General features: G+C 38.8%; 1 protein-coding gene across 1 annotated transcript in view; it reads right to left on the reverse strand.

Moving 5' to 3' along the window:
- Window positions 1–4,681: 4,681 nt before the first annotated feature.
- LOC124796220 (CAR1 transcription factor-like) overlaps window positions 4,682–25,445 on the reverse strand; it is a 122,401-nt gene continuing 101,637 nt past the window's right edge. Inside the window, exon 5 of the mRNA XM_047260311.1 lies at window positions 4,682–4,786. Within this exon, the coding sequence (XP_047116267.1) occupies window positions 4,682–4,786 (105 nt within the window). The remainder of the gene's footprint in view (window positions 4,787–25,445) is intronic.

The raw sequence follows: 25,445 nt of genomic DNA on the forward strand, positions 1-25,445 counted from the left end.
CATCCCCTGCTGAAAACTGGAATGTCAGCCAGAAGTGAAGTAAAAATGAGTTTCGCGATTATTGACCGAACACACTCTAACAATAGGCATGAAACTACATGAAAAATGCGATTGTTATAGCGACTGCACTGGGCGGGTCAGAACTGACCCATCCGCAGTTCTAGGTGAATCTTCATATTTCTCTTTCATGTTATCACCATAAAATGTGAAATGAAGTATAATCACTAATTACATTGTTTCATAAAAGTCACAGAAATGTAACACTCTAGGAAATAATACAAAAGAGTGACAAACAAAAAAATTAAGTGGGTCACGAGTGACCCAGCCATGGTTCTAGTGTTATGGCATTTTATATGCAATAGGACAAAATGGTTAGTACTGAAATAAGCTGAAAAATTTAGGATTAATTCTGTCTTGTATTTAAATAATTTTTCTTCATATAATCTCCTGAGACTTAAGTACTTTCTTTTATTTTTCCTCTCTTCTAATATCAGTTAAGAAGTGTGTGTGTGCATAAATATTTTTGTTTGCTTAAACTACTCTGAAGTGTGTTTCAGAGGGTATTTTGGAAGGCACCATGTGTTAGGATTTCTCCTCATTGCAATTGCATATGGACTGAGCAAATAACGGATGATTAACTACCTTTATGTATACAGTAAATAGCCTAATTTGGTCTTCAGGGTTTCTAAGGGAGCTAAATGCATGAGGCTGAAGAATATCTCTAGATTCTTCACTAATACTGGTTCTTGTATTCTCATAAGGTGACTTTCGTGGGATAATTTGTATCTGTTTTCTCAGGATTATTGCTCCCATCAGTCAAGCAAACCTGTAACCATCCATGACATCCTTCTTCGTATACATTCAGTCAGTTGAACAAATGGTCTGATCCCTCACACTTTTAGCAATTATCTAAATTTGGCCACACAGATGAATTGGAGTCATCCACCTGTTATGGACCTCGTAAAACTGTTCCATTTTGAATTCCTGAAAATTATTATTGTCTTAGTTTACTGTACAATTATTTTGAATCATTGATAATATAGTAAAAGTATGACTTTTTTTCATTTTGTGAAATCCAGAGTTTTACCTTTCTATGCATCAAATCAAGTTACCAATCTTTGCCCCACTTTGAATTTTTTTCATATCTGATTGTTTTTTCTGCAAATCTTTCCTGACAATAATTCATTATTGATAAGTATCATTTGTGAAAAGTCTGAGGTTGCTATTAGTACTGTTGGTCAGCACATTAACATAAAATAAGAATGAGTAGAGTTCCAGCACTGTCCTCTGGTCCAAGTCAGAAGCTATTCTTACTTGGGTTGATGAGTCTCCATCCAAAATTTCATACTTCATTTATCTAGTGCGTCACTTTATCAAATGATTGAATGTTCATACAGTTTTTTCTTTTTTTAAACTCATGGTCCTGAGTTCAGCAGGCATTATTGTGGAAGCGCCTCCCTTCCAACAGGCAGGTAATAAATTTCTTGGTTTCCCTTGTAGTGCTTCACCCAAGTTTGCTTGAACCAACAGTGCTGACCTATGGAATGCGGTGACACACACTTCCCATTTCCACATCTGTCAAAGGGTGTTAACTATCTCTCCCAACCAGTGTGAATGGTGTTGACAAAATGGAAATGGGGCGAGAAGATAGAGGCAAGTGAAAGAAGAGACTTTGTATACTGTCCAAACACTGTCTTTAGTTGCTCCAGCACTAGTAAAGGATGTAGTTTTTGCACATCTGCCTATTGTTTGACACTTTATTTCCATGGTAAAACGTCTTCTCCCATAACCCTACCAAATAGTATAGTGAGAGGAGCCCTCCTCTATTCTTATTACAGTGGTTTGCAGAGTATATATGTAGACATATTGCAGTCTTTGTGATACTGATTTACACTCAAATTTTGTTGATTTAAATTTATTTAAGTGCTGAACTTTATTTTCTTTCAGGAAAGAAAATCTGATGGTGATAGCGATTCATCAGTCTCTCGTAGAAAGCGAAGACGAAGTGATAATGCAGGTAAGCTGTTTACATGCTACTGCAATGTCTCTGTTATGAGAATTTTGTGAAATGTGATCTTCCATACTCAGCAAATGGGAGGTGATTCTCCATTACATAAGTGGCACTTGTCACCCACTTGATAATTCATATTCCTATCCCAGGAAAAAGCAAACAAAAATGTTGTTCATGGTTCATGTTGGGAATTTCTCTTAGAGCTGTCTGCATTCCTGAAATCAGAGGTCATTAGAAGTGAAAATAAATATCTGTATTTTCTAGAATGTAAAAATTCTCTTTCATGTTTGGCATTTATTCATTACTTCATTCACCTCAAGCCACCTGTGTTAGACTATATATTTGCTGGTGGTTACTTGACACCATGCTGTTTGTGGATCTGCCCATCTAATAACATTATCTACACTCCACGTCTACACTCTGCAAACAACTATACAGTTCATGACAGGGGGTACACCTCACTGCCCGTTATTAGGGTTTCTTCCCCTGTTCCATTCGTGTATGGGGTGCAAGAAGAATGATTGTTTTAATGGCTCCACGCAAGCTGTAATTAATCTAACCACCTCCTCAGAATTCCTGTGGAATTGGTATATACGGGGTTGTAATATGTTCTGAGTGGCATAATTTGAATCCAGTTCCTAATACTTAGTAAGCAGGCTTTCTTGGAATAATTCATGTCCACCTTAAAGAGTGTGCTAGCTCATTTTATTAGCAGTTCTGTGACACTCTCCCATGGATCAAACAAACCTGTGACCATTAGTGCCACCCTTCTCTGTACGTGTTTAGTATCACCTGTTGGGTCCTATTTGATATGGGTCCCATACACTTCAGCAGTATTTTAGGATGGGTGATTTACAAGCAATCTTCTTTGTAGACTGACTGTATTTCCCTAGTATACTACCAATAAATTGAAGTCTGCTGCGAGCTTTACCCATGACAGAACTTCAACATATTTTTATGATAATATTGTATTACTAAGTTTTTCATTTCGTGAAGTGCACAGTTTTTAATTTCTCAACATTTAAAACAAGGTGCCATTCTTTGCACCAGTTTTAAATCTCATCAGGCTGTAACTAAACATTGATGTCACTTGTGTCACACTGTACTTCTTTACTCTGAGGTGACGAAAGTTGTGGGGTAGCGATAAGCACATATAAAAATGGCATTAGTATTGCATATGCAAGGCATAAAAGGCCAGTACATTGGTGGAGCTGTCATTTGTACGAAGGTCATTCATGTGAAATGGTATCAAGCATGGTTCTGGCAACATGATGGGAATTAAGACTTTGAACACGGGAGGGTAGTTAGAATTAGATGTATAGAGCACCCATTTCTGAAATTGTTAAGGAATTAAATAGCCAGCAAACTCGCACCAGGGAAGAACAGCATTCTTTTATTTGTTTTTTGTGAAGATGTGAAACCTATTGAAATTCATCAATGAATGAAGGTCCAGTAAGGGGCTGCATGTTTGTCACAGCAGCAAGTCTTCGAATGTAGTAGGAAGTTCACAAATGGTGTGACTTCAGTGGAAGATGCTCCTCGTCTAGGTCAGGCAGGTACAACGATTTGTGACTCCGCCGAACATTGCAGCAGTTGAAGCCATAGTGAAGTGACACTAAATGACAATGCAGCATGTTTACAGATTAATGGGTCAGCACACCACATTATGCATGATGTTCTCCAGTTTCACAAAGTGTCTGCAAGATGGGTCCCATGGCAGCTGACTCCTGAAATGAGGGAATGACATGTTGATACTTGTGAAGATCTTCTTGAGCCCTTTGAACGAGAAGGTGATGGCTTCCTTGCAAGAATCGTTAATGGGGACAAAACCTGGGTTCATTTCCACCAATGGGAAACGAAGAAAGCCAGCAAGGAATGGTGCCATTCCTCATCACCAAGTGATTTCCATATGTTCGGACCACTCAAAGGCGCAATGGGAGGAAAGAAGTTCTGTTCTGATGAAGTGGTGCACCACGCAGCGCATGAATGGGTTGCGTGGACTACCAAAGAATTTTTTTCTAAATGAATTTATACACTTTGTAAGTGCTGGAGGACTTGCGATGAACGTGGGTGAGATTATATTGAAAAGTGATACAGCTTTGTACCATTTCTGCACAGTAAAAAATATTAAAAAAATATTTAAGGTTTTCATTTGACTCACCCTCATACTTATTTTATTCATCTTTTCAGTGGTAAGCAGACAGTGATTCTTTCCAGATGAAAGGCAAGGCCTTTCATAAAAATCAGTCATGTTGTATACCAGCTGTGCTGTAATTTCCATGTCATGTTTAACCTGAACTTGATCACCAAACAGCTGTTCAGAGACCATCTCAAATTGTCGCAAAGAGCAAAATTGACTACGCAGTTGCAGAATATGCTGCCAAGAAAGTGATACTCAGCTATTACCTCACTTCATAATCCATGGCATCTGAGTTCCCAAGCATTCTCGCCTCATCACTGCCCTCAGCTACTATATCAGATTCTCTGACATAAGTAGAGGGTTTTGCCTTGTCATTGCTTTCAGTCTCAGAATCCTCCATGTGTCAGTCTTCACTAGCTCCTGTCCCAGTCACATGTCCACCTCTGCCCCTGTCCTGTGCCTTGTCTTTCTCTCTCTTCACTTTCAATTCCTTTCCAACACAATACTTTTCTGTCCCGCACTTACTCCCATCACACTAAATTGCACATTACATGCAACATCTTCTTCTCTGCCAATGGCTGGGCCATGTACAGGCTGTTACATTTGAATTCAGACTGCAGGAAGCATTGTTCTTTCTGTGGGAGTTCATTTTTATGTTGCCTAATGTGGACATGCATTAATATCTCCCACAAATGCACAACTGTGATAAGAAAGGACTTCCAGTCTCTTTAAGAGTCACAGTTGCTATAATTAAAAAATTGCCTGATTCTAAGACTTATCTTGGAATCCATTCAAAGTAAAATTCTCAAACACAGTTCAAAATGAAGGTAATGCCATATAGTTTTTTGTGGTAGTTTTGTGCTATTTTAAGGACTTACATATATCATAATTTTCATCATGATTAACATTTGTTCCAAAAACACAATTTTAAATGGAATAAAAAGTGTTTTATATAATTCAGCATTGATTTAAAAACAATGTTAGTAAACTTTCTATGGTACCTTCAATGAAGGGTTATAGAGAAAATAAAAAGGAATCGAAATAGTGGCAAATGCTGTTGAGTGCACTATAGTGTATTACACAACCTCCATGAATCATGATGACACCATCATTGATAGACTGCTGTTCGTTTCACTGTGGGAGGATGCTGAGAAGTGGCACTTGAAGAAACGACCTTCGTTTTGTTCCCATGATCAATGACCAGATGGCATGAGAAGGAAAGAGGCTTTCCTTCTCATTCTGTCTGGTAAGCCTCTCATGACCTGGGGTTCAGGCTGACTTTTCTGAACTCTGCGTCTTTTCCTAAATCTCTCTCTAGTCCTTATCCTTCACAACACATCCTTCCCCTTGAACACTTCTGCCAGGAGGAGGAGCCACTGGATCCAAAAACTAGCAAAAATAATACCTTTATTGAAACTTCCTGGCAGATTAAAACTGTGCGCTGGATCAAGACTCGAACTCGGGACCTTTGCCTTTCACTGAAAAGTGTTCTACCATCTGAGCTATGCAAGCATGACTGACACCCCGTTCTCACAGCTTTACTTCTGCCAGTATCACGTCTCCAGTAAAGCTGTGAGGATGGGCTGGATTTCTGCCCTCCTCCCTCCCCTTTCCCCTACATGTTGCCTGGTTCTTTGTGCCATTTTGTTTCACCTTTCCATGTGTCTTCTTCCACTGGTGTTGTCACAGTCATACTGTGGTGTGGGGACTGGGATGGGTTGGCACCAGGGCTGGGGCATCATCATGTCTAGCACCTTAGAGATTCCACCTGCTGTCACCTTCTACAACATCCCTCATGTTCTTCAATTTCCCTACCATCTCAGCATTTGTTTCATCTCTTTCTTTGCGTGTTTTCCTTTAGCATTTATTGCCCTGTGTCATTAGTGTTGTTTTTTGTAACCCAAACAGACCTTCCCTGAGGCTGGATTCTAACAGCTTTTCCATTCTTCTGCTAAGAATTAGTGTTAGTATTTTGCAGCCATGAAATACTCTCACCTGTCAGTACCTGCTTTCTTTGAAAATGGAATCATTACACTCTTCTTGTAGTCTCAGGGTATTTCACCTGTCTTGTACACCTTGCTCATCAGATGGAATAGTTCTATTTTGTCAAGGCTGCTCTCCCAAGGCTATCAGTAATTCTGATTGGATGTTGTGTACTCCAGGGACCTTGGTTTGACCCGGGTCCTTCATTGCTCTGTCAAATTCCTCCTGCTGTATCATATCTCCCATCCCATCTTCTGTCTTCTGTTTCCATAAAGTTGCTTACAGCTTCACCTCCTATGTATAGACCCTCTATTATACTCCTTGCAGTATTACCTTATTTATTTAGTAGTTTCTGTCTATCTCAGTTCTTGATATTCATACAGCTGCTAATGTTACCTCCAAAGACCTCTTAAATTTTCCTGTTGGCAGTGCTGATCTCTCACCTTGTGACATATGCTTCTAAGTCCTTAAATTTGAACTCTAGCCTTTCCTGCTTAGCAATTTTATACTGCCTCTCACTCCTTTGTAGATGTTTGTGTTCACTTTTATATGCTTCATTTGCTGCATTTTTATATTTCCTTTCTTTTATCAATTAAATTCTGTTCTCTTCTGTTGTCAAAAGATTTCTACTAAGCCTTGTCTTGTTACATAACTGATCTTCTGCTGCCTTCACCATTTCATAACCCATACTCATTTGGTCTGCTGCTGCAGGGATGGGCAATAACTTTGGCTTGGAGCCATTCTTATGTAGGCAGAGGTTAGCAGAGGGTCACACCTTTTAAAATGATGGCATGCAGTAGTCCACTTTGCAGTTCAGGAAAGTTATAAATTGTTGCAAAAAATTCTGTCTTGGGAGGCCAGACAAAAACCACTAGTGGGCCACTGTTTGTCCACACCTGTTCTGTGTTCCTTTCCTCTGTCCTAGTGATGATTAAATTGCCTAATGCTCCGTCCATAACTTACAATGACCTCTGGCTCTTTCAGCTTATTCACATACCATCTCCATAATTTCCTACCTTTTTGCCATTTCTTCAGTTACAATCTGCGGTATATAATCAGTATATTCTGCTCAATCTGCATGTGCACCTTGATATATCTTAAAATCTGGACCCATAATTCAGTCTCTCTCTCAAAATTATATAATCAATCTGAAATCTGCTGGTGTCTGCAACTCTTCAGTGTCTGTAACCTTCTTTCATGATTCTTAAACCAAGTTTTAGTGATGATTAAATTGTGGTCTGTGCAACAATGAACCAGGCAGCTTCCTCTTTCATTTCTTTCCCTAGTTCACATTTTCCTTCTATTTTTCCTCCTCTTTCTTTTCCTACTATTGTATTCCCATCCACCATCACAATTAAATTTCTGTATCACTTATCTGTCCAAATAAGTTCTTTTGTTTCACCACACATTTCTTCAATTGCTCCATCTGCAGAGCTAGTGGGATTGTAAGCTTCGGATATAGCAATGGGTTTTGGCTTCATGTATCTTGTCTACAATAATCTGTTAACAATGTTGTTCACAGTGGCTTGCTTGAATTGTTGTTCGTTGTTTTCTTATTCATTATTACATCTACTCCTACATTACTTTATTTGATTTATATTTCCAGCCCTGTATTCATCTGGCCAGAAGTCCTGTTCCTCTCGCCACTGAACTTCAATAATTCCCATTATATTCTAACTTTAAGCTATACATTTACTTTCTTAAATTTTCAGGCATCCCTCCCAGCTTAAGGACACAATTTACCATCCTCCAACATGTAGAATATCAGTTGTGTTTCTCCTGACAACATTTTCCAGAGCAGTCCCTACTTAGAAATCCACATGGGGGATCATTTACATGTGTGGGATGTTTTACTCAAGAAGATGCCATCGTTTAACTGTAGAGTAAAGTTGCATGGCCTAAGGACAAATTACGGCTGTAGTTTTCCCCTTGCATGAAGCTGTTCACTGTACCAGCACTGCAAGGCCATGTAAGTTGGTGTCACAAGGCCAGAACAGTCACTTGCCCAGACTGTTGCACCTTCAAATATCAAAAAGGGTGCTGCACTCCCCTTCAGCAACCACACTTTTGTCTAATCTCTGAGCAAATACTCCTTCGTGGTTGCATCTATGGTACGGCTGTCTGACACCACTGAGGCATGCAAAATCCCAAAGAAAATGTACTGGGCGACTCTTAGAATGGATCATGTTTGTCACACACACACACACACACACACACACACACACACACACACACACACACACACACACACACACACACACACACACACACACACAAACAAACACACACTTATGTTCATTCAGGTGGACACAAGAAAGTCTTTTCATTGTGCCTGTCTGCAGCTCAACAAGTCATCTTTATGGTGGATAGCAATCCATCTTCTTCAGAATGTTGTTAATATTCCAACTTGGGTTTTCTGCTGTTCAATTAGTGCTATTTTATTCCATGATGAGACATACTTGGTTTGTCTTTTATTTGTCATATATTTGTGCCTAAATTTTGACAGTATCTCAAAACTGATCAGTTTTTTTCCCTGACGATCAGGAGCCCAACAACCAGCCAGAGAGGAGACTGGTGGTGAGAGAGGAGAGGAAGAAGAAAAAGAAGAATTAGGAGAAAAAGAAGCAGTAATGGTGAGTTTTGTCAGTAGCATATGGTTACCCCCACAATCCTTCCTGTTTTCCTTTCAGGGCACTCAGTTTTCATGTGCATGGAGCTCCAAGCGATGACAATAGACCTTCCTTTTGTGTGCTGATATCCATTTCTCTAACTATTTTTTTCATCTGAGACTAAATATCCCCCTGCAGAAGTGCATTATTTCTGGTAAGTCACAATTTGTGTCATCAATTAATTTCCTTTCTACATACACCACCCACCTTCTGAACTAATAGTGGTGATCAATATGTGTTTTTGTACACTGGTAACTACAAACTACAGTCCCCGCCAAATGTATGCAGCACATTTACTGTGGAGCCAACGGAACCAATGACAATTAGAAGTTGCTGTCTTGGTGTGGCTCATTGTGCTACCTCCAAGTTATTAGCCAGCACTACCCCATTGAGACGTTTGCCTGCTTTATTTCTTCTTTGATAGTTCTTGGAGTCAAAGTATTGCGTTGTTATACTGGCTGAGAAATTGGGGATGGAAGTTCAACACTGAGTACTGTAAATGATGTAGCCTACAGTTGCACAGTTGCGTTTCACACTGCACTGTTCACAACCCCCTAATATTACACAGTTAATATGTCCAGTTTGCTATTGGTTAACTTTTGATAAGCTTCATTAATAGTTTGCAGGCAGACATCAGCATACTGCTACAATAGTTCACCACTGAACATCTATGAGCAGTAAAAACCCAACCACACAGTTCATGCAGAATAATATGGTATGTGTGACACTATTGAACAGACACTGTCATTATTTTAACACATGCCTATTTCTGTTGCACTAATTTCATGGTTAAGATGAAGCATTGTTGTTGATCTAACCAATATAAGTGTATCGTTTAAAAATCGGCCATGGTCTGATTGTCTTGGGACTAAAAATCGGGTCTTTATATATCCTCACAATAATAGATACTATAAGTATACTTAGTTTGATGTTTGTTACAGAAATGACAATTAAAACCTAACTCATTCAATTAACTGAATCTGTTCAAAAATTCCACCTTTTTTAACAATTTTTTCTACCAGAAAGGTCAGGCCAAATTATTTTTCAAATAATGAAATTAACAGAAATAATTATAGAAACAATACTTTTGGCAAACCTGGTAATTGCTTGGGAAACAATTAAGGGCTGGCTTTGCTAATATGTTATCGAATGATGACTGAGACACATCAGTATACCAGGAATGAGTTCACTGACCAACTTACTGAGGAGTTGGGTAAGAGTGAATTAATAGATGTCAGAATAGTTGGTACTGACTTAAGAAACAAGGAAGCTTGTAATTCTGAAGGCTTGGGATAGGGATTGCTAAACTTCTACTGCCCTTAATAGTTTGAGAATGGATGCAAAAACCACTACCAACCTTTGTGGAAAATATGTTATCACTTTATGCAGATTGGAATGTCCACACTGGGTTCGCTCTTGATTTTATCTTACAGTGAGAGAACACTCCTCACACTAGCTCATACATTCACAAGTTATTCTATTGTGTCTGACCCAAGGAGAGACACCACAATAGGTCCTTGTGGGTTCTCTGTCTGGAACTTCCCTACACAGCAGACACTCACAAACAGTATCCCAGTTTCATAAAAAATTAACTTTTGTTTAAGGAAAAATAAATCAAGAGACCATGTTAAATATCAGGATATTTGTACCTACCTGATATTAGTCAATTAATGAATTACAGTAATTTTATTGTGCATGTTGTTACCTGAAGCAAATCTGAACAAGTCTCATGTAGGGATTTTGTACTGTTTGATGTTCAGTGGTGGACTTGACCACTGTTTTCTTCCAAGATCTCAATTCCAGCTGTCCTCAGGCAGAGTGTCAGTCAACCTGTTGCCCACTCTCTATGGACCATGATTTCTCAGTCAGCATGTGAGCCCCATAGCCTTTGATTTGGGCACCACCTGAAACAGTATCCTCAACAAGAGAGTTCTTCAAATAATCATTATTTCTTCTGTTGTAAGAAGGAAGTAACCCTGGCAAAGTTTTCCAGTTTTGTGGTAATTCTTCTTGTCTATTCTTCATTAATATAGAATGCCAAACGAAAATGTTGCACCTCAGAAGAATGTTGTTATTGCCAAGTTACTACTGTTTGTAATATTCCACAGATGCTGCCAATGCTCAGTTGTTTTAAATTGCATTTTCACTGTATTTACTTGTACTTCCATCAGTGAAATCTGTGTATACACACTCAGCAATACTTCCATGAATGGCACTATCTACTAAAAGAAGTCCTTTGGTCAATATTTATCACATTAGAAACTTTTATCTCAGATGGACATTATCTTTTACACTTGAAAATACTGGAAAATTACTTTTTAACAAATTAACCATGTACTGGTAACTAAGTTTTCACTCAACTACAGTTATCATTGTCCAGTCCCCAAAACTGTTTCAGCTTAACTTCAGTTATTCTTTCATATTAAATGTTTTTTGAACACCAAAATTCTGATACTAATACTGCTGATTTTGAGGTGACAGGTAATGTACAGTAAGAGAGAAAAAATGCAACAGTAATGGCAGGTTGCCCAGTTATGTTCAGAGATTTCTTTTAAATCACTGATTTTGTTTGTTGTGACCCATGAAGCAGTGTGTAAAACAGTCGAGAAGGCCAGTGGAGAAATGGCAGGTAAGCAGCTGTTAGTATATCACTTGGCAATGAATTGACATTGCTTATTTCCCTTATGATGGTTGTAGAGGTATTACAGGCAAAGTTTAAACAGATTGCTAGGTGTGCTCTGGAGAAATAGGTGCCTATAAAGTGAATTAAGGTTGGGAAAGACCTACTGGGCTTTAATACCGAAATCAGGAAAATACTGAAGCAAAGATTAGTCGAAAGATTCATGCGTCTATGAAAAGATGTGTGTGTGAAGTGCGCAACTACTACCACAGTCACATTGTAGCAAAAAAGATGTCAGGGGATCTAAGAATATACTGGTTCTATGTAAAATCAGTGTCTAGGGTTAAAGCTTCTTTGCAGTCATTCATTGACTAGTTCGGTGTGGCAGTTTAAGATAGCAAAATAAAAGCTGAAATTTTGAATTTTGTGTTGAAGAAAGCATTCATGCGGGAGAATTGTACAAACACACCATTGCTTGATCATCACACAATGTCCCATATGGATAACATAGTGGTAAGCATCCCAAGTGTAGAGAAACAACTGAAAGGGTTGAAAACAGAGAAGTCATCAGGTCGAGGTTGAATCCCAATTTGGTTTTACAAAGAGTATATTATGGAATTGGCACTTTGCTTAGCTTAGCTTAGCTTTGATTTGTCATGAATTTTTCGCTTAGTTCAAAGTCCCAAGTGACTGGCAAACAGCACAGGTGACTCTTGTATATATACAGGGTGAAAGAATGGATCCACGAAATCACAGACCAATATCCTTATCAGTTTGATGCAGAATTCATGAACACATTCTCAATTCAAATATCATGAACTTTCTTGAGACTGAGAAGCTTATGTCCACAAATCAGCATGATATTTAGAAAGCATTGCTCCTTTTAAATGTCACAGTATATTGTGTGAGAAAAGGGAACATGAACTATGGATGATGAAGGCCAGCAAACAGTTGACGAATTAATATTGTTCTTCTTAAAAATTTATGCTTTTAATTTCAACTCTCATTATTTACAGATGTAGCTCATGGAAGATACTTAATATAACAATGAACACAATTCATTTGTAAGGTTTGACACAAAAATGCTTTGTGTGTTAACAGTGGAAACATTTTGACTCTGTAATTCAGTGTTGTAACATTATGACTGATCTTGATATCCACTCAAAATTCACATTGTGGCACTGCACTACTGACAGTGCCAGTATCATCAAACTCGTTTTATCTTCAAAGAATTAATATCATCTTCAATGATACTAAGCTCAAGTACCACTGATCCAGTCATAAGTGTTTCCTCCCTCACTGCACAAATTTATCTCTGATGATGCTAGAAAGTCAAAGTGTGTAACATCACAACTGTTGGATGATGTGGTTGTTTGTTGTTGTGGTCTTCAGTCATGAGACTGGTTTGATGCAGCTCTCCATGCTACTCTGTCCTGTGCAAGCTGCTTCATCTCCCAGTACATACTCCAGCAGTTTACATCCTTCTGAATCTGCTTAGTGTATTCATCTCTTGGTCTCCCTCTATGATTTTTACCCTCCATGCTGCCTTCCAATACTAAATTTGTGATGCCTTGATGCCTCAGAACATGTCCTACCAACCGATCCCTTCTTCTAGTAAAGTTGTGCCACAAGCTCCTCTTCTCCCCAATTCTATTCAAAACCTCCTCGTTAGTTATGTGATCTATCCATCTAATCTTCAGCATTCTTCTGTAGCACCACATTTTGAAAGCTTCTATTCTCTTCTTGTCCAAACTATTTACCGTCCATGTTTCACTTCCATACATGGCTACACTCCACATAAATACTTTCACAAACGACTTGCTGACACTTAAATCTATACTAGATGTTAACAAATTTCTCTTCTTCAGAAACGCTTTCCTTGCCATTGTCAGTCTACATTTTATATCCTCTCTAGTTCAACCATCATCAGTTATTTTGCTCCCCAAATAGCAAAACTCCTTTACTACTTTAAGTGTCTCATTTCCTAATCTAATTCCCTCAGCATCACCCGATTTAATTCGACTACATTCCATTATCCTCAATTTGCTTTTGTTGATCATCTTATACCCTCCTATGACACTGTCCATGTCGTCATCGAACCTCATAGTTTTTATTTCTTCTCCACAGATTTTAATACCTTTTTTTTTTTTTTTTTTTTTTTTGCTTGATCAATACATAGATTTAATAACATTGGGGAGAGGCTACAACCCTGTCTCACTCCCTTCCCAACCACTGCTTCCAGTACGTGCATCTCAACTCTCATAACTGCCACGTGGTTTCTGTACAAATTGTAAATAGCCTTTTGCTCCCTGTACTTTACCCGTGCCACCTTTAGAATCTAATAACACATATCTAATAACAATATTGTTACCAATAGAGAGGGGCTAAGTAATATTTTTAATGATTACTTCATACACATTGCAGAATCTGACTTCTGTACTACAGATAAAGTAAATGTTGGAAATCACACTGAGGTGAGGCCCACAAGAAAGAGACCATGGCACGTACATCCCGAAGGTAGGCCGAGCTCGCTCAACTTGGCACACAAACTGCATTTATATACCTATTAACTAGTAACTAGACGTGTATGTACAAACAAGAATTGCATCTTCTACTGGAAGTAACTACTATGAAGTCTTACTGTTACTAGTCCTACAATGATAGTAAGTCCACAAGGTTACTGATAATTTGTTATGGCTGTAATGTGATATAATAAAATTAAAATCATGCCTAAATTATTATCTGTTGCATAAGGCTCTACATCTTGCATGAAATGAGGACTGTTAATCAGATGAGACTAAATGCTATAAATGCTGTTTATGATGGAAAATTGATCTTCAATTTCACTGTATGACGAGTAATAAGTGAGACCTCATAATAGCAGATTCCAGTAGAAGATGCAATTCTCGTTAGTACACATACACCCAGTTGAGAGCTAACAGGTCTAAAAATACAGTTTGTCTGCTGAGTTAAGTGAGTGAGGGCACTCAGGCCTACATTAGTGATTTCTGTGCCGCGGCCTGTCTTTCTCATGGGCCTCGACTGAGGTCAACTCAAACTTAGTTCTCTTTGCTGATGATACAAGTATAGTAATCACACTTGACAAACAAGAATTGACTGATGAAATTCTCAATAATGTCTTTCAGAAAATTACTAAGTGTTTCCTTGTAAACGGACTCTCACTGAATTTTGATAAGACACAGTACATACAGTTCCGTACAGTAAATGGTATGATGCCATTAATAAATATAGACCTTAATCAGAAGCATATAGCTAAGGTAGACTATTCAAAATTTTTAGGTGTGTCCATTGATGAGAGATTAAATTGGAAGAAACACATTGATGATCTGCTGAAACGTTTGAGTTCAGCTACTTGTGCAATAAGATTCATTTCAAATTTTGGTGATAAACATCTTAGTAAATTAGCTTACTGCAGCTATTTTCACTTATTGCTTGCATATGGCATCATATTTTGGGGTCATTCATCACTGAGGAATAAGGTATTTATTGCACAAAAGCATGTAATCAGAATAATAGCTGGAGTCCACCCAAGATCATCCTGCAGACGTTATTTAAGGATCTAGGGATATTCACAGTAGCTTCTCAGTATATATACTCTTATGAAATTTGTTATTAACAACCAAACACAATTCAAAAGTAATAGCAGTGTGCATAACTACAATACTAGGAGAAAGGATGATCTTCACTATTCGAGATTAAATCTAACTTTGGCACAGAAAGGGGTGAATTATACTGCCACTAAAGTCTTTGGTCACTTATCAAATAGTATCAAAAGTATGACAGATGACCAACAAGTATTTAAGAAGAAATTAAAAGAATTTCTGAAACACAACTCCTTCTACTTCATAGAGGAATTTTTAGATATAAATTAAGAAAAAAGAAAAAAACAAATAAAAAAATTAAAAAAATATATAAGTTGTTATATTAACTTAATTATTTCATGTATTGGAAAATCATTACGAAATATTGTATTCATGATTCATGGAACTAGTATTAATCTAATCTAAACCTGATCAACTCCCTGAACTTTAATTCAAGCACACTTTGCAGCTCATCAGAGAATGTAAAAACATAAAATCTGCTGGCTTGGATGAAATTTCTCCATTTTTACTTATGCAGTGCCAATATAATCTAGCATATCATTTGATGGCTCTAGTTGTGAGGAGTGGTCTGTGATAGACTAAAATCACCCACCATTAAACCTCCCTACAGAAAAGGTGATAAACAGTTAGTGGAAAATTAGACCACTCACTTCAACTTCTGTTTTTAGCAAGTCAATCAACAAAATCAGTCTGAAATGTGTTAGAGTAGTATAATATGCACAAACTCCTGAGAGATTTTCAGCAGGGCTTTGCAAATGGTCGCAGGACCATGACAGCAGCACTAAAATTTATGCTGAAATTTCTTGAGAAAATCAATGAAGGCATGGAAGGAGCTTGGGTTTCCTTAGATCTATCACAGACTTTTGATAGGGTTGATAAAGAGGTACTCTGGTCAAAACTGGCCAGAGATGGCATCAGTGGAAAAATTTTGCACCTAAATACGTCATATTAGAAAACAGAAGACAGTGTACCAAAATCCCACACTATAATGGAGAAACATTAAAAAGCTACACATCAAGGGCCAGGAATATTAAATTCTGTGATCATGAGGGATTGATAATTGATGCCCTCCTTTGTGTAAGATATGCCAGTGAGTTCCCAAATAAATTCAAAACTGGTATCTTCATTACAATGTATGCAGATGACGGTTCAGAATTTATTGGGAAAATTGTGTGTTTAACCTTGTCATGAAGGTAAAAAATTTTATAGATATGGCAAAGTCAGAGTTAGGAAATAAAATTATAAGTCAATTTACAAAAAAGAAGTATAATTTCCTTCAATGTTGGGTACTTGCAAAATTGTACCAATTGTCAAGATATAATGTGTTAGGGAAAATCTGCAGTGAGTGTAAGTTTGTAGGTATATGTGTAGACAGAAAACGGTTATGGACACAAGAAGTTGGCAATGTGTGTTTGTTAGACTAATATCCAGCTTACATGTTTCAAGAAGAATAACTCCATATGTCAACACCCAACAATGAGGGTAGGCCTAATGCAATTCAGTTTCATGCAGCCCTTTCTTCCAAATGCTTCAGTATTATTGGTTGGGGCTTCAATACCTCATTTGGGCAGAGTTTTTAAGCTGCAGAAATGAGCTTTGAGAATATTAAGTAAGAAAGATGAAAGAACATCTTTCAGGGAACTAATAGATTTTAAAATAATGACTGTCTGTTCTATGTATGTATATGAAGCAATAGTACTGGCTGTAGAAGACAAGAAATATACATGTCATAAAACAGAAATTCATGAACAAAACTCTGTACGAGTAGAATATTACCATGTGGCAGACAAAGACTGAAAAAGAATTGCAAATGGTCCATACACTAAAGGAGCAAAATATTTCAATGCCCAGCTGTTAACTACTCAAAAATTCTAAATGCATTGAAAATCATAGCTCACTGAGCAATGCTACTAGAGCCTACCATAGAGACTAAAATTTAATATATTATTATGTAAAATAATTTAGTGTATACTTCAGTACCTTTTATAACATAGATTGTATTCTGCTGTGTTTGTTGTACTACCAAATGCAATGCATGTGATCATATGTTTCACACAAATAAATTACAAATTTTCCAGCAATGGAACATCAGCTGTATTAAAATGTACTACATTTTTTCCCAAGCATATCAGTTTTATCTTCAACATCCACTGGTGCATCATCAAAGTTTTCAAAACCACATCTCTTATCTTGCTACTGTGTCATCACTGAAATTATTTTCTACTGAGACATGATGATGAACTGATATACCTCATCTTACTTCATTTGAGAAAGTCAGAAGGATATTCGATGTCCCTTGCCCAACACTAACTCTGCCATCCATAAATGATACTTTTATCTTTAGTTTCACTTACTGTGACACACAACAGTTCCCACATTATATACATTATGAATCACTTTGTCCCAAGAGGATTTAAACTTCTCCAAAGTTACAGTTTTCATTGTGTTGACATTGTCTGTGGTATGTAATTCTTCACTGTGTCCACATAATATTTGACTTTGTATGAAGATTGAACTTCAGATGTTTCAGTATGGTGAATGATTTTGTGTTTCTTAGTAATTTCTCCAAATTGCACGCAGAAACTCAATACCCTCAGATTTTTCAGCAGCACTACCTGGAGCCCCAACTGCACAGCTCTCCTACAATTTTGCAGAGCTTTGGTTTTATCCCACCTGATCTATGGATGTGTTGCTTGTGAGTCAATACCACATCAATACTGAGTTTGTTAGACCCTATCCACTTCAATGGTGTGCAGTTGGCAGCTGGTGCTTTCTGTGAAGAGTCCCACACACAAAATACTGCTGGAAGTTGGAATCCCACTATTGAGGGTAAAGTGCCAGCAACTCTTGGTGAAGAATTCAATCTAAATTTGCCACATGCCTAAACATCTATGTTAGTCAACTCTGTTTCACAACTACCTGTTCATACTCATTCTGAACCCTCCAAAAATGGTTAGACTAGTTTAGATACGATTGGAATCAGTATGTGCGGACCGGGCCCCACTTGTCTGTGTACATAATTCCTTCTCAGCATCTCCTGCGATATGCCTCCAGCCTTATGATTCAAGTGGATCTCTTCTGTGGCCATAAGAAAAATGCAGATCCACCACCCTCAGGTAACTAGTGTTCAGTTCCCCACAACTATCCTAATTTGACGAGCATGTACATGGACAGACTGAAAGTTAATGGCAGGTTTGGTTGTGCTTTTTCATATGCAGAATGTATTTTCTGCCTCACGCATACAGTGTACACACTGGAGAGTTGGTCATGGCCAGGCTCTGCAGTTTATTGAAAAAATCACCACAAAGGACAACTGGTTTGTAGGGACTACGTGAACTGCTTACAAACGGCATATCACCCCGTGTACATTTCAGAAGTGAACATCCAAGGCTTAGTAGATGACCTACACAGCTACAGAGTACTAACATTCATCTGGAGACAGGGCAATGTGAGTTTTCTGTGAAATGAACTGACAAATCGGCTAAAGAGGCAACCGCAAGAGGCAAGCTTGAATATGTGTACTGGAGAGAGAGACCTAAGATCTCAGCTGCAACATAACATTTTGAAAGCCTAGGATATGAATGGCAGGCTACAACAACCCTCAGCAAGCTGAGAATAACTGAAGGGACCACTGTGGTAGGGGATATGTCACTCCTGGCCACTCAGAAAGGTGCAATTTTACTGTTGACTGCATAGTGACCTCTACACAGTTTCCCACAGGTTCCTTATTAATAGAGGACACCCCTTGATGCAGCTGTGCTGATCATCTTATTCCAACTCATATTTCTGTAGAATCTGCCCTGCTAGTTGATGTGAGATGAGCCATCAACTTGTCTACCACACTGCCCCAAATACGTGGGATGATGAGATAGTAGCTAAGCCAGCCATACATTTTCTGAAGAAAGGTGGATTTTACAGTACACACTTTACATATGATGTATATTGTAGACACATTTTAAATTTTCGTTATTTAATTATTTCCTTGTTGTGGGTGCCAGTGTACCCCCTAGTTCTCTGGTTGCCTCAGTCCAGTTATGCCCTGCTCACCATAGTGATTTGCCTGGACAAAATGTGAAGAAGCCTTAAAATTGTACAGAGAAACTGCTCTAGCAGCTTCCGTATTACATGCTTGAATGTGCCAACAATAGAGAATTTATCCATTGATGGTAGCTCTGTTGAGCTTCACTCTTACACATTAACTTTAAGCCCTCAGTTTTGATGTCATGTTTCCCTTTCTATATTCTGCAAACCACTATGAGGTGCATGGCAGAGGGTACACCCCATTTTACCCATTATTAAGGTATCTTCCTGTTCCATCCATGTATGGAATGTGAGAAGAAAGATTGTGTGAGTGCCTCTGAGCATGTGATAATTATTGTCATCTTATCCTCACAATCCCTGTTTGAACAGTACATAGATGTTAGTAGTATATTCCTAGAGTAACCATTTAAAGCTGGTTCTCGCAACTTTGTTAATAGTCTATCTCAGGGTAGTTTGTCTGTCTTAAAAAGTTTGCCATTTCAGTTCCTTCAGTATCTCTGACACTCCCTCATGAATTAAACAAACCTGTGACCATTTGTGCTGCCATTCTCTGTATACTTTCAATATCCCCTGTTAGTCCCATCTGGTATAAGTCACACACACTTGAACAGTATTCTTGAATTGATTGCACGAGTGATTTGTAAGCAGTATGTTTTGTAGAGTGATTGCACATCTCCAGTATTCTACCAATAAACTGAAGTCTACCACCTACTTCACCCTCTGATCATTCCATTTCATACCCCAACAAAGTGTTACATGCAGGTATTTGTATAAGTTGGCTGATTCTAGTTGTGACTCATTGATATTGTCATCCAAGAATACCATGTTTTCTCGTTTTGTAAAGTGCAAAATTGTACATTTGTGAACATTTAGAGCAAGTTGTCAATCTCTGCACCATGTTGAAAACATGTCAGGATCTGACAATATTTCTGCAGCTTCTCTCAGATAGTGCTTCATTATAGATAACTGCATCTTATGGAAAAAGCCGGGTTTTACTATTAATGTTGTCTGTGAGGTCATTAATTTACAGCAAGAACAGCCAGGGTCCCAACACACTACCCTGGGGCACACACCAAGTTACTTCTACATCTGATGATGAGTCTCCACCCAAGGTAACACGCCGTGCCATTCCTACCAAAAAGTCCTCAATACAGTCACAAATTTCACTTTGTACCCCATATGATCATACTTTTGACAATAAACATAGGTGAATCAAATGCTTCTTGAAAATCAAGAAACATGGCATCTAAATGATTGACTTGATCCAAAGCTTTCAGTACGGCACGTGAGCAAAGTGTGAGTTGGTTTACACATGATCAGTGTTTTCAAAAACCGAGCTGGTTGGCATCGAGGAGGTCTTTCTGTTCAAGGTACATTATCATGTTTGAGGTCAGAGTATGTTCTAAGAGTCTACATCAAATTAACATCAAGGATGTTGGATGGTAGTTCTGTGGGTCACGTCTACTACCCTTCTCATAGACAGGTGTGACCTGTGCCATTCTCCAATTAGTGGGCATGGTTTTTTGCTCGGGGCCGATATGGTAGTGTAGTGAGAATAGGGGCTAACTCAGCTGCAAATTCAGTATAGAATATGATGGGGATTCTGTGCTGTCACCACCAGACACCACACTTGCTAGGTGGTAGCCTTTAAATCGGCCGCGGTCCGTTAGTATACGTTGGACCCGTGTGTCGCCACTGTCAGTGATTGCAGACCAAGCGCTGCCACACGGCAGGTCTAGAGACTTCTGAGCACTCGACCCAGTTGTACAGATGACTTTGCTAGTGATGCTATACTGACAAACTATGCTCTCATTTGCCGAGACGATAGTTAGCATAGCCTTCAGCTACGTCATTTGCTACGACCTAGCAAGGCGCCTTTACCAGTTTATATTGAGATTGTAATTAATGTATCAACAAGAGTGATGTTATCCAATTATGGATTGAAGTTAAGTATTCCCGCAACTACATTCTTTTCTTACTAGACTCAACTACTTTACCTTGTTCCAGACCTCACGCCAGTCTGCGTGAGCTTAAACGCGTGCATTTCGGCCTCCTCTAGCAACACGGTGTTGGCTCTTCTGCCAACACATCAGATTCCATCAGGCTTGAAGTACTGTTCATTTAATTCACCTTTTCAATGGTACAAGGACTAAATTGGGGCAATTCTCCTGGGTTTTGAAAATGGAGTTAAGCATTTCAGCTTTTGCTTTGCTACCATGAGTTTCAGATCCCGTCTCATTCTCTAGGGAATGGACCTGAACTTCAGTGCCACTTACAGCCTTTACATATGAGCAGAATTACTTTGGATTTTTTAAATGTCATTTGACAATATGGTGCTATGGTGGTCATTGAAGGTAATATGCATTGCTCTCTTGACAGCCAAACATGTTCATTCAGCATATCTCTGTCTATACTCCAGTGTTTTGTTTTACACCTATTCTGCAGCAGTCTGTTTCTTTAGAAGTTTCTTTACAGTGGCTGCATACCATGGAGAGTCCTCCCACTATGAACTGTTCTACTATGTAAATATCTATACAGTGCATGGTCAACTATTCTTTTGAACTTGTGCCATAGTTCCTCTAGATGCTCCTGACCTGTGCTGAAAGCTTAAAGTTCCTCCTGAGATATGACACTACTGATGTTTTTTATCTAATTTACTCAACATACCTTTCTGCTCGTTGTAGTTGTCCTTTGTACTTTGGAAATCATTGTTGATACAACCACATCAGTTCACTGACACAACTTTCTTTGTCAACATCCTCAAAGAGATCAGGTCTGTCTGTTGTCAGCAGATGCAATGTATTTCCATCATGAGTAGGGTTCTGAACTATCTGTTCTAGGTAGTTTTCAGAGAAGGCATTTAGTGAAGTTTTGCAGTATGTCTTATCATGCCCACCATTAACGAAATTGTAATTTTTCCAGATAATAATTGGACCATTAAAGTCTCCACCAATGATTACAGTGTGATTAGGGAACTTGCATACAAGTGAATTGAGGTATTCTGTGGAGTTTTCAGTTGCACCAGCAGATAAGTCTGGTGGGTGATAGAAGGATCCAATTATCATTTTATGCCCATCGCTGATACTGAGCATTGCCCAAACAATCCCACATGCAGCTTCAGTGTTTGTCTTGGTGGATTTGATTTTTTTTGTCTGTTGTGACATATACAACTCCTCCTCCTCCTCCTCCTCCTCCTCCTGGGGCTCAACATTTGGTTGTTGGGAACAAACTTGACAGTCCTGAGTTCCTGAGCTGGGGACTGGTGAGTGCCATCAGTCCTCTGCTACTGTAAGTTCTAGGCATGTTTTAGTGACAACCCTGCGTTGCAGCTCTGGAATGTTGTGTGTTTTGGAGAATGGGGGCCTTGGCTTCACCACCTGGACTGCCAGCAAGGTACACACCTGCAGAAAAAAAACCCTTAACCTCATGGTGTGCTATGTGCTGGTGAGGTGAATGACTGTTGAGGAACACAGTATCAAATGGGCAACCTATGGGGCACCTGGTGCCCTGTAGTTGTATAAGGCTTTCTCAGGCATGCAGGGCTCTGCCTGGGTTGATGGTTGTTTCTCTAGCATCTGCTGGGATCCCTATGGAACAGGTGTACCATCAGATAGTACCTACGCCCACTCATCAAAGAGAGCTTGGTTGGCCAGTCCTCCCAAAAAGAAGTCTCAGAATCATAGTAACAGGGATTTAGTGTGTGCTAACACTTTCATTGTTATCAGGAGAACAGGAGGAACCTCTGAGAAGGCCTTCCCTTTCTATATTCTCAAGGCATGGAAAGGTATTGCTTGGTCCCAAAAAAGAGTCAAATAACTATGTAATGGAACACTTCTAGTTGAAACTGCTAATTCAACCCAGGTATCTAAGCTTCCGGGATCTAAGGCCTTGGATGAATACACACTAGAGGCCTTAACTTCAGTGAGGGTGTTGTTACTAGCTCCAATATGCTATATCTGTCTCGAGGTTAGGGAGTCACACCTAGTGATACGTGGCTGGACCACGGGGCCCCAAGCTGAGTCCTGGCATTGCTTCCACTTACTTATGCCAGGCTCCTCACTTTTATCTTTCCTATCTGGCCACCCTTGGCCATCTCTTGTTCTTTTCCGACCCTGATGCTATTAGGTTTCAAGGGCTAGGGGTCTTTCATTTTCCAACCTGTACTTCTCATGCAGCGTCTGACCCGGAGCGGGCAGCTGCAAAAGGCGTCTGTATCCCATGTTAGGGGCAGCCTCCAGAACTGCAGAAGGCAACGGAATACCACCGCAGATTATCTTCCCTGCATAATGCAGTTTCCATTTTATGCACAAAAAATGGCTTCCTCTCATGTTAAATCAGTGTCCGGAGGTAAAATAGTCCCCCATTCGGATCTCCGGGAGGGACAACTTGAAAGGATGCAAAAAATCAAAACGAGAATTGGTACCTGGAATGTCAGAACTCTGCTACAAGCAGGAAAACTAGAAAACCTTAAAAGAGAGATGGAAAAGAATCATATGGACCTCGTAGGAGTTGCTGAGGTAAGATGGAATGGACATGGAGAGTTGCAGTCAGATGAATATGTATTCTACTACTCAGGAGGAGAAGTAAAAGGAATTAATGGAGTAGGAATGATTATGACAAAGGAATTGGCTAAATGTGTGGAATATGTAGACTATGCAAATGACCGCGTTATTGGTGTAAGGCTGAAAGGAGCACAAAAAGATTTACTGATTGTCCAGGTGAATATGCCAACTTCAGAACATGATGACCAAATTGTAGAGGAAACGTACAATGTAATAGAGAGAATAATGGACGAAAATAAAAAACGCTGCAAAATAGTATTGGGAGACTGGAACGCCATTGTGGGAGAAGGGAAAGAGGGAAACATAGTAGGCAGTCATGGTTTTGCAAAGAGAAATGACAGAGGTGAATGGTTAATTGACTTCTGCAGGGAAAGGCAGCCGATAGTGACAAACACATGGTTCAAGAACCATAAGAGGAGGCTCTACACTTGGAAATCACCAGGGGATAAATATAGAAGCCAAATCGATTTTATACTGGTAGAAGAAAGATACAGGAATGGAATCAACAAGGTGCACACATTACCAGGTGCAGATATTAATAGTGACCACAACTTACTTATGGCAGAAATAGAAATAAGAATGAAAAAACTGAAAAAGGTGACAATGGTGAAGAAGTGGGATTTAGAGAAGATAAGGTCCAACAAAGAACAAATTACAGAAATGCTGTCTCGGGACTTTCTAAACACATTATGAGACAAAGAAGCACCTGATAATGCCAATGAGTACTGGAATATGCTGAAAGAAGGAATCATTAAAGCAGGGCAGCAAAATATAGGATATGTAAAAGGGAAAAGGTAAAAAAAAAACCATGGGTCACACAAGAAATGATTTCCAAGATGGAGGAGAGAAGAAAATTGAAAAACAAGAACACTGAAGATGCAGGAAAGATATACCGGAGGTTAAATAATGAACTGCGAAGAGAAACAGAGCAGGCTAGGAAAAAATGGCTAAAAGAGGAATGTGATGAAATTGAAGAACTAGACAGGAAGGGAAGATATGACTTACTATAAAACAGAGTAAAGACTATGACATGGGAACAAAACAGAGCAGGAAGTGCTACTATGGAAATTTTGAGTAAAGACGAAGAGGTAGTGTACAAAGATCATGACGATGTCCTCCAGAGATGGGAAGAATATATAAAAGAGCTATATGACACAAATAGCAAACCAGAAACTCTGGAACTGGAATCACACAACAGTGTAAGTGATGAAGAGAAAGGACTGACCATCATAATGGAAGAAGTAAAGTCTGCCATTGCTGCAATGAAAAATGGGAAAGCAGTAGGTACAGATACAATACTGGGAGAAATACTAAAATGTTTGAACCACAATGGAATAAGAGAAATATTGAGGTTATGTAATAAAATATTACAGTGGTGAATGGCCTGAGGACTTTTTGACAACAGTAATGATTCCATTACTGAAAAAACAAGGAACCAAGAAATGCAGTGAGCACAGGCCAATCAGCCTCATTTCACATGCAGTCAAAGTGATGTTAAGAATAATTAATAAAAGACTTGAAAAAGTAATAGAGGAGAATCTCGGCGAGGAGCAGTTTGACTTTAGATGGAATACGGGCACCAGAGATGCAATAGGGCTCCTACGAAATTTGGGAGAAAGGTTTATTGAAAAAGGAAGAGACCTATATATGTGTTTCATTGATTTAGAAAAGGCATTTGACAATGTGGTTTGGGACAAGCTGGCGACTATTATGAGGGAAAAGAGAGTGGACTGGAAAACCAGAAGACTTATAAACTCATTGTACCTTAATCAAAAAGTTTCAGTTAAAGTGAGAGG

Source organism: Schistocerca piceifrons, chromosome 4 (genome assembly GCF_021461385.2).
Source record: "Schistocerca piceifrons isolate TAMUIC-IGC-003096 chromosome 4, iqSchPice1.1, whole genome shotgun sequence".
Taxonomy (NCBI): domain Eukaryota; kingdom Metazoa; phylum Arthropoda; class Insecta; order Orthoptera; family Acrididae; genus Schistocerca; species Schistocerca piceifrons.